This window comes from Triticum urartu, chromosome 4 (genome assembly GCF_003073215.2).
Source record: "Triticum urartu cultivar G1812 chromosome 4, Tu2.1, whole genome shotgun sequence".
In the NCBI taxonomy this organism is placed as follows: Eukaryota; Viridiplantae; Streptophyta; class Magnoliopsida; order Poales; family Poaceae; genus Triticum; species Triticum urartu.
The window spans coordinates 13,107,888-13,119,135 of NC_053025.1; the positions used below are offsets into that span (position 1 = coordinate 13,107,888).

The 11,248-nt window shown below is 44.5% G+C and overlaps 1 protein-coding gene across 1 annotated transcript; it reads left to right on the forward strand.

Annotated features, from left to right (window-relative positions):
• The first annotated feature begins 8,137 nt into the window (after window positions 1–8,137).
• Window positions 8,138–10,804, forward strand: LOC125550263. Its single transcript, XM_048713222.1, has 3 exons — window positions 8,138–9,808; window positions 9,919–10,551; window positions 10,629–10,804. The coding sequence occupies exons 1-3, from the start codon at window positions 8,569–8,571 to the stop codon at window positions 10,787–10,789; spliced, it is 2,034 nt and encodes a 677-aa protein (XP_048569179.1). The 5' UTR covers window positions 8,138–8,568; the 3' UTR covers window positions 10,790–10,804.
• Window positions 10,805–11,248: the final 444 nt, after the last annotated feature.

An 11,248-nucleotide genomic window follows, 5' to 3' on the forward strand; every position in this document is an offset into this window, starting at 1 on the left:
TCATCGTCACCGGCATGACACCATGATCTCCATCATCATGATCTCCATCATCGTGTCTTCTTGAAGTTGTCACGTCATCTATTATTTCTACTACTACAGCTAACGGTTAGCAATAAAGTAAAGTAATTACATGACGTTTATGTTGACACGCAGGTCATAAATAAATAAAGACAACTCCTATGGCTCCTGCCGGTTGTCATACTCATCGACATGCAAGTCGTGGTTCCTATTACAAGAACATGATCAATCTCATACATCACATATATCATTCATCACATCCTTTGGCCATATCACATCACATAGCATACCCTGCAAAAACAAGTTAGACGTCCTCTAATTGTTGTTTGCATGTTTTACGTGGCTGCTTATGGGTTTCTAGCAAGAACGTTTCTTACCTACGCAAAGACCACAACGTGATATGCCAATTGCTATTTACCCTTCATAAGGACCCTGTTCATTGAATCCGATCCGACTAAAGTGGGAGAGACAGACACCCGCTAGCCACCTTATGCAACTAGTGCATGTCAGTCGGTGGAACCAGTCTCACGTAAGAGTACGTGTAAGGTCGGTCCGGGCCGCTTCATCCCACGATGCCGCCGAATCAAGATAAGACTAGTAACGGCAAGCATATTGAACAAAATCAACGCCCACAACTACTTTGTGTTCTACTCGTGCATAGAATCTATGCAATAGACCTAGCTCATGATGCCACTGTAGGGGAACGTAGCAGAAATTCAAAATTTTCCTACGTGTCACCAAGATCTATCTATGGAGAGACTAGCAACGAGGGGGAGGAGAGTGCATCTACATACCCTTGTAGATCGCTAAGCGGAAGCGTTCAAGTGAACGGGGTTGATGGAGTCGTACTCGTCGTGATTCAAATCACCGATGACCAAGTGCCGAACGCACGGCACCTCCGTGTTCAACACACGTACAGCCCGGTGACGTCTCCCACGCCTTGATCCAGCAAGGAGAGAGGGAGAGGTTGAGGAAGACTCCATCCAGCAGCAGCACAATGGCATGGTGGTGATGGAGGAGCGTGGCAATCCTGCAGGGCTTCGCCAAGCACCACAGAAGAGGAGGGAGAGAGAGATGCAGGGCTGCACCAACGAGAGATCAAATCACGTGTGTTATGGGCAGCCCCTTAGGCCTCATATATATAGGGGAAGGGGAGGGGCTGCGCCCCCTCTAGGGTTCCCACCCCTAGGGGGCGCGGCAGCCCTAGATGGCCAAGGGGTGGCGGCCAAGAGGGGGGAGGAGAGGGAGGCGCAGGGTGTATGGGCCTTAGGGCCCATATGCCCTTAGGGTTTGCCCCCTCTCCCCTTCTAGGCGCATGGGCCTTAGTGGGGCTGGTGCCCTTGGCCCATGTAGGCCAAGGAGCACTCCCTACAGCCCATGTGGCCCCCCCGGGGCAGGTGGCCCCACTTGGTGGACCCCCGGGACCCTCCCGGTGGTCCCGGTACGTTACCGATAAACCCCGAAACTTTTCCGGTGACCAAAACAGGACTTCCCATATATAAATCTTTACCTCCGGACCATTCCGGAACTCCTCGTGACGTCCGGGATCTCATCCGGGACTCCGAACAACATTCGGTAACCACATACAAACTTCCTTTATAACCCTAGCGTCATCGAACCTTAAGTGTGTAGACCCTACGGGTTCGGGAGACATGCAGACATGACCGAGACGTTCTCCGGTCAATAACCAACAGCAGGATCTGGATACCCATGTTGGCTCCCACATGTTCCACGATGATCTCATCGGATGAACCACGATGTCAAGGACTTAATCAATCCCGTATACAATTCCCTTTGTCTATCGGTACGATACTTGCCCGAGATTCGATCGTCGGTATCACGATACCTTGTTCAATCTCGTTACCGGCAAGTCTCTTTACTCGTTCCGCAACACATCATCCCGTGATCAACTCCTTGATCACATTGTGCACATTATGATGATGTCCTACCGAGTGGGCCCAGAGATACCTCTCCGTTCACACGGAGTGACAAATCCCAGTCTCGATTCGTGCCAACCCAACAGACACTTTCGGAGATACCTGTAATGTACCTTTATAGCCACCCAGTTACGTTGTGACGTTTGGCACACCCAAAGCACTCCTACGGTATCCGGGAGTTGCACAATCTCATGGTCTAAGGAAATGATACTTGACATTAGAAAAGCTTTAGCATACGAACTACGCGATCTGGTGCTAGGCTTAGGATTGGGTCTTGTCCATCACATCATTCTCCTAATGATGTGATCCCGTTATCAAGGACATCCAATGTCCATGGTCAGGAAACCGTAACCATCTATTGATCAACGAGCTAGTCAAATAGAGGCTTACTAGGGACATGGTGTTGTCTATGTATCCACACATGTATCTGAGTTTCCTATCAATACAATTATAGCATGGATAATAAATGATTATCATGAACAAGGAAATATAATAATAATCAATTTATTATTGCCTCTAGGGCATATTTCCAACACTCCATACTTGAGGCTCTTGTTGATCAAGATGCCTACACCATTTCTGTTTGCAGCCGTCCCCGTGTACCACAGCTTGAAGCCGGTATCCTCCACCTCCTTCGCCTTCTGTCCTCTCCATTTGGTTTCTTGGACGCAAAGGATATCAACACATCTCCTCACCGCTGCATCAACAAAACAAGTTTATATGTTATTTTACAAAAAAAATAGATTGATCTGAAATGTTGTTTTGTCTTTCAAATTGTATTTTCAAAAAATGTGACATATTTCTGATCCAACACGCGCTAATTTTTATTTTAGTGAGTTCTTTTACCAAGCCATTTAAATGTGTCTTATGCATAACGATATGAGCGCGTGTGTAACACATGATCCAGAAACATGTTTTCGCATAAAATTCACTGTCACATAATAATTGTATTATAACTGTTACAAAAATATATTTTAAAAACCGCAACTAAGCATGTCTTGAAGGTCCACCTTTTGAAGCAATGAAGGTCCATCTATAGATGCGATCAATGATGCTTCGTTCAATGTATGGGATATTGTTTTGAGCTTCTTTCTCTTCATACTTTAAAAGATGCACCAAAAATTGCTTCCTCAGCTGAAAACCATCCTACATATGCATTATACAACATTGTTGTAACAAGTTGCATGTGCAATGTGTATACAAATAAGCATAGTGTCAATACTTACGTTGGGTATGGGAAAATATAGTTTTCCATCGCACAATGAGTGCATGTAATTAAAAACCAAATAACCGGACAGGGCACTGCATGTATGAAATAAACACATAATGTGAGTCGAATGAATCAATTAATATTGTAATGCGTTTAAAAGATTCATACCAATGTGAATTTGTTGGAGCAACAGGAACTATGCATTCCCATTTAGAGATATCATCCTTGAATGCAGGGTTTGCAACTTCAAGCGCAAGGTTTAGGTTGTCGACCACAATTTTAAGTACATTATTCCCCAAAGTAGGTATTGGTATCGGATCAAAAATTGAGACAACTTTTTTGTTTTGATCCAACACAAACAATAGAAATAGCCCAAACATATACCAAGGCAATAAAATCTGCAATGATGAGATAGTTTAGAAATAAATGGAATATTAATTAAGACCAAACAAAGCACTGTTAGAGATGAAAAATTAAAATCTTACTGTATTACATTGTGAGATATGATAATCATTACTGTCAGGCCAGCTATGAAACAACCGTTTCAATGTAGCAATTTCCACATTTTCACGATGACTTGAGTCTCGTGCATAGTGGAACATCGACTAAAATAAGAATGAGAAAATATTAGTGCAATGAGGAAAAAATGTAATACATGATTATAGTAACATACACAAAAGTTCAGATCCATATAGTGAGATGGAATGTCTCTGAGAACCTGGACTTCGTGGCGCGCTAGTATCCGCACAGCCATATTAAAGCAATGTATATCCATGTATTCATCATTGTTCAATATGTTTCAACTCTTCATCAACCTCTGTAGTAAATACACCAACTTTTCCCTTTTTGCAACAAAATGCAGGCCCCTCGTATTGGAACCGCAAAGCTCCACAGTGGCAGCAGCCGCTAACTTTTCTAAGTACATGGTGATTTTTGGGCAGGTTTATGTAAACTCTGTCATGATGCTCATTAGTGATAGTTCCATCACCATGATGTCGTGCCACTCGGTAGGATTCAAAATCAACATCTGGAAAAGAATGGACAATTGCATTATTTAAAGTTTGTGCACAAACCATATAACTATCTTATGTCGTATTCATAACTCATGATAGCAATAATCTACCTGGTCTAGCAAACATCCTAGCTTCTTCATCAGGGTCAACATCACTAGTTTCTCCAAGGTTCCGGTCTCCCAAGCAGTCTAGTAAATCATGAATAGGACAGAGTTATGATGCACAAGGTCACGTAAATTACGCTTATGACACATATTATCGGGGTAGAGGAATCTTAAACTGCCATTTTGCATACCATCAAGTATTATGGTCCGGACATCGGGCTCCAGTATTCCATACGCATCTTCGCCGTGGTCGTTGCCTGATAACATTGGTTGACCCCAGTGAGTAAGTTCCAGGGATGAACCGAAGATATGAACCAAATGCTAGTCTCAATCGAATGAAGAACAGAGTGCTAAATTAAAGGAGAAACAAACACTATTGATAATTTAGCAACTTAATTAAATCGATGAACTAACCCTGATCATGAAAAGTTACCCCTGGGGTACGTAGATTGACGACTGTATTGAGTTGGGGGTTGTCAACCCCTGCCAGTTGTGTGAGTGTCATTCTTCTTGAACTTCGTTGCATCTGATACGCATCATTTCTGTGCAGCCAATCGGATCCATCATTGTCAGAAATATTCTCCTTGTCAGTTTGTATGAATCCATTGTATGGTCCTAAAGTTGGTAATGCACCATCTCGGCCTGTGATGTTCTGCAGCTGGGTGACCGCCTCTTGTCTAGTAGCTGGCACATATGACACGATGTTACTGCATTGAAAGCAGCAGTAATGTTCTGCAGTTGGGTGACAGCCTCTTATCCAGTAGCTGGCATATGTGACACAAGGTTACTGCCATCGAAAGCAGCAGTAATATTTCTATTTTGCTCACGGGTTTAGCGTTGTCTCTTTAATATTTCCTCTCTATTCTGTGCATAACGCTCCCTTTCCCTCCGATTCTTAGTCTCATTAGTGTCTGAACAGATGAAGAAAAAATAATTACATGCCAATTCAATTGGGGCATAGATAATGAAATTTGATCATCATTACCTTGTGATACAGCTAGCTGTGCCGGTGTTCCTTATGTAGGCCATCTATTTCCGCAATGGTATTTTTTTCTTTTGTAGGCTTCACGCCTTCTCTTATTAATCTCATCTTTATTTTTTGCATACCGCTCTCTATCCCTCTGCCTTTTTAGTTCCTTTGGGTCTGCAAATCATGCCACAGTTCAGCAGTTGTAATACTGTATCAAACTTGAGTGACTGGGTTATGATCAATAGATGATGTTTGGTTGTTGCTTATATCCTGAAAGGGGGTGGGCGTCCTGCTGGGAGTGGGGGTCCTGTTGGGAGTGGTAGGGCCCATACGAATACGAACTCCTGTAAAAAGATGTGAGATCATTATATTTAATGGAGCGCAAGACCATCATTTAGAATATTGAACCAACAACCTCGAAATGTAATGCTGTACTTCGTAATAGATTCAATCGCAATTGTCGCTTTCAAGAGGCCTCATGCATAGGGTGTATTTTCTTATGGTCATATGATTTTGAGGGGACATCTTTGTAATAGATTCAATCGCGATTGTCGCTTTCGATCAAGAGGCCTCATGCATAGGGTGTATTTTCTTATGGTCATATGATTTTGAGGGGACATTGGCGGTAAACATGTAGCTATGTAGTTTGTAATAATATTCATATAGATTAATGTTCGGAACCAAGAGGTCACAATCAGTGTGAATTTTATATGTACATATTAATTTGACAGAACATTGTGGCAAACTACAAAGATTTGTTTCAGTCATAGGTTAGGTCAGTGGTATCAAATTTTCAGTACCATAGGGATCTGCTGAGGATCCGTGGTATGATTTCACTTGCTCATGCACTTTATGATTAGGTTTCATAACATATGCTCACGGCATATGGTTCATAACATATGCACTTTATGATTGGTTTTCAGTACCATGGTTTCACTATTTATGCAGAACTATGCAGAACAGAAACAGGAGCAATGAACGGATGTCATTGTTAACATCTTCACATGCGTGCAAATCAGCCTGCCGAGGAGTTTGCCGCCGCCGATGCATAGTCCGGAGACAGTCGCGGCAGTGTGGGCGACGGCGTCTGAAAGATTGAAGAGAAAGCATGCACTTGTGTTGGCGAGGAGGTCCTCGTCGTGGATGTCGTGGGCGTCGTCGGCATCGTCGGTGCGGCCGTCGTCCGGCGTCGTCGGTGCGGGCGTCCTCGGCGCGGGCGTTTCGGTGGAGGGCAACTCTGAAGAGCGACAGGAGGATTGGTCGCCGCTAATTTTGGAGCGGATGTGGCTGTTTCGGTGTGTTTTTTTCTTTTCTTTTTGTTGGCGTTGGCTGAAGGACGGCAGAGTTTCGTCCGCCCACCTAAATTGCTTAGCATACAACGTGAGGGGTACTTTTGTGTATTCACGGTTAGATCCCATTGAGTAGGCTTATCTTGACCCTCCAATTGATGTGTTTTCTTCCGTGTACAGTAAGCGGGGTGCGTTTAGGGGAGTTAATGTTTGCTTATTTTATAGTAAGTAGAGTTACGTTCTCGGTGGGACTCCGTGCATCCCGCGGGTTTGAGGACTCCCACTCACCAAGCCCGGCTACAGATGCTATCTACTCCCTCCGTCTCATAATATAAAAATGTTTTTAACGCTACCGTAGTGTCAAAAGCGTTTTTATGTTATAGGATGGAGGGAGTATCTAATTATTTGACAACATATAATAGTCTTTACGAAAACTTTTACTTTGACTTGTACTCTTTTTTATACATAGGTCAGCTGATTTGTGGTCACCGTGACGTATGCGCAGTTGATGATGTTTGATTGGGATTGAACACATGGGTGTGCTTCACTTCGACTTTTAAGTTTATAGAATATTCTCCTAACTTAAAATTTTCTTTTCTAGTTCAGGAAAAAAATTGGATTCTTGCAAAATAAAACCCTTAGCTTTTATCTTAACCCACCTCGCATGAATACTTCCTTTTTATTTCTTTTCAACTTGCGAATATATTCAAAGTACTCACATTTACGTGTCATATGCAGCAGACGACACTTAAATGAGAGGTGCGAATAGGACCATGAAGCTACACTTAGTTAGCCTTGTGGCGATTGATGGGCTCAAGACACTATCAGTACCCCGTGACCCCCTTCATCCACACATCGTCGACATCAACAAGATAAACAACAAAGAACAACGCTCAAGAAAAATAGAGGGTGCCTACGGAGTTGAGATGCATGCTCACTTCTGATTGCCTACCCTCCATCCTGATCCAGTAGAGGACCGACATCAATGGCGCAACGATTCCACCATCGGGGTGAGCATAGGGGAGCATGGAGAGAAATTAGGAGAGGGAGCGCAATTTCCAAATTGAACATGTGAACCCCTAAGATGAATGCGGGTGGTGAGTGGGAGCGGTTTGTCGTCGAATCGAACTCCTACACCCCATAAACCCTAACGTGGCCTGCACACCTCGCATGCACTAAACCGCCAGGGAGAATAGCGGCCACTAGATAGGCATCAGACGCTTCTGGAGACTCCCATATCTATTACAAAAAATTGTAACGTTCGTCATGTACAAAAAATGCTTAAAAATGTTTAGAAATATAAAAAAGTGTTCATATTTTTTCATAAAATGCCCACAAACATATTAGAAAATATTCTCAATTTTTCTAAAATGCCATGTATTTTTCTAAGAAATATATTTTTTAAGAAATAAATAAATCTCGTGTTTTCCTGGAAAACCAAAATAAAAAACCCACTGAAAACTAATAAAACAGAAAAAAAAACCTCAAAAAAAGGAAAAATAAACTCACTGGAAACAACTCGCTACCGAGCCTTACACTACATGGGCCGGCCGCCCGAGCGTTCGAGAATCTGTCAGCGACCGATCTGTCAAAAAGATCTGTCTCGCTCCTTCGGTTCTTCCCCTCGCTCAATCTGTCTCCCTCGTGCCGCCGCCTCGCTAGGGTTCGGCTCCACCGTCGCCGCCGCCGCGCACCGCGACCGCCTGCCGTCACCGCGCACCGCGACCGCCTGCCGCCGAGCGCCGCGACCGCCTGCCGCCGCGCACCTCGACCGCCTGCCGCCGCGCACCTCGACCGCCTGCCGCCGCCGCCACCACCGCCATCCCGGCGCTTCCCACCTTCGTCCTTTTCCACGATGCTCCGTCTCCGGCCGTCTGCCCTGACTCCCAGGCAGCCATAGTCCGAGCTCATCTACCCTGATTCCCTGACATCGACCCCCGAGCTTCTTTCCCGTCAATTCCCGGGCCTAGGCCATTCTCCGCCTTCCACGATCCATATCTTCATCGGCGCCCTTTCACTCTTCCGTCATGGCAATGCAAGACCATCCTTCTCCGTGTGGTCGCCACCCCCAAATCCTGCTGGATAGAAATTGTTTAGTGGGCCAGTTGGAAAATTCCACTACTGCAAAAACCAAGAATAGCAAAGGGCATCACTTGGAGCTTTCTTTTAAAGCAGTTGACCCTCCAGCTATCTCGTTGTGCCTCGTCAGCTGCGTTGATCAGACAGGGGAGCTCTTGCCAGTAGATCCTCGTATACTTGGTGAGGCTGGAGGGTCTGTACTGCTGGCTTTCACTTTCTTCGGGAGTGTCCACCATTTACCATTCACCGACTATTTCGTTTACAAAGCAGGGCCAAATTTTCCCTGTCTTCATCTTATTCCAAGGCCATATCCATCTTCTTTTGAGGCAAATTTGGTTGCTATCCTGCCTGTTAATGATAACAGTGAAGACTTTGCTGTCGTTTTTCCTCATGTTGAATATTTCGGGCTCGAGTCTCGCAAACATTACACACTCCACATTTATCGATCTGATGCAAATGATTGGCACACTCAGGTGGCTCATATCGCCGAGGATAATGAAACAAGGATAGCTAAGCGTAAGCTATTGCTTCATGATGCCATGAGCGTGGCATATGCAGAAAATGGTATCATAGGTTGGATTGATCTTTGGTGGGGAATTCTCTTATGCAATGTCTTGGATAAAAAGCCTATCATCCGTTTTGTTCCATTGCCAGTACCTGAACCATGTGATGCTTCTGAATTCCATTTGACGTTTGAGAATCTAACCCCAAGACCACACCGTCATGTGACGATATTCAATGATTTGATCAAGTTTGTTGAGTTAGATTTTCATGTGCAAGATGCTTTCTGCAACATGAAGCGAGGAAAAGATTATGGTTGGATGGCTAGGACCTGGAGTAGATCGATTTATTCAGATATTTGGCATGATGGTCTGACGTTTGATACATCTGAGTTATCTTTCAGTGATTCAAGTTTGCCGAATCTTTTACCTGAGATGTTTGATGACAAAAACAGTTTGACATGGGGGAATTTGACCAGTGCTGGGCCTACATTAAGCTTGCACGATGACAATGTTATTTACATTATGGCGAAGGAGAGCATGTGCCACCGGACAGCATATGTACTTGCTGTGAATGGTAAAAGTTTGAAGCTTGAGTCTGGTGCGCCTTGCTCTGCTGAAAACATGTTGTGGTTTGAACCAACCTATGATCCGTGTGTTCTTTTTAGGTCTTTTGGCACAACTTCAGGTACTTATGGAGCTAACAAAATTTTGTATTAACCAGAGAAAAAAATGTTTTTTTGTTGTTGAAAACATTAATTACTGCTATACATTATGCTTTGCAAATTTTTTTTGCAGAGTCGGTTAAAGAATTTGAAACCAAAGGGACAATATCTGAAACCAAGGAAGGGCTGGCTCTCTCAGTGGTGTCGAAGCGTCTTCGCGCGCTGCGGAAGAAGCAGGATCGCATTGCGCAGATGGAGGAGTCGGTCGCCTCCGGCAAGGTGCTTAACCAGGACCAGAAGGAGGTGATGCATTCAAAGCCCACCATCGCCGCGCTCATTGACGAGCTCGAGCGCCTCCGCGTGCCACTCTCCACTGCCCTCACCAAGGAGCTCTCCACCGTCCCTGCACCTGCTGCCGGTTCCTCATCCTTTGGCTCCGATTTGTCCATCCAAGACCTCCTCGCGCTTGTCTACTTTGGCTCCCTTTTTTATGTCAAGTCACCAGACGAGTTCATCACCACCATGGTTGCACGCAAGCACGAGCGGAGCAGCTGCATCACCTACGGCTATGTATGGGATGATACCGTGGACCTGCTTACGGAGAACGACCTTGATGCAGTGTCTGCTGTGGCGGCCCTTGCCACGGCTCGCCCTGCTTCTGCGGTTGGCGTCTCCCACCATGACGCACTCCAGGCCTGTGCCCATCATGCCCGCCTATGGCTCACCCGTGCTGATGTGCCGATCCACCCTGGCTCCTCTGTTACATGTGAGGGTTGATATAGGTCTGTAATTTGGTTTGTTTTGAGCTCATTGCTGATTGAAATCTGCGGCTTTTCGCTGTAGATGCTGCGGTGAGGTCCAAGTTAGACAGGATCATGGCATCGGACTACTACACGGCGCACCATGGATCTGAAAGTGTGCAGGCACTGATGAGCATGACTGTCTCACCAGAGGCACCATCACTTAAGGAGAACATAGCTGCTGAAGGTCACAAGGTAAAATAGCAAATTGCACTCTTTTGTAATTTAATATATGCTTAGCATGGTGAAGTGATCATTGCCCTGAAACTTTGTTTTGATCTTTGTTGATGATTGCTCCTAGTATTATTATTATCATTGTTGTTGTTGTTGCTGCTGCTTTTTGTGCTGGTTCAGTAGTAATGATCAATGTGGATTATAACTTTAACAAAAAAACTGTAACGTCACTCCATTTGGGGTGTAGATTATGCTGTTTCATATGGATGTTGTGGGCTGTTGCTTAGATATAACAGATGGTGCCTGTGCATTTGTGTTCTGAAAAAAACCCGCTGAAATACTAACTTAACAACTAGTATGATCATTGTATAATATTATGTGTAGTGCTACCACTATCTAGGTACAGGATGGTCTCTATTCTGATGGGTCTTCGCAGTTTGCAACATAGTAGTTGAGTTTTTGTTGTATTAAAGATTATAAATATCATGT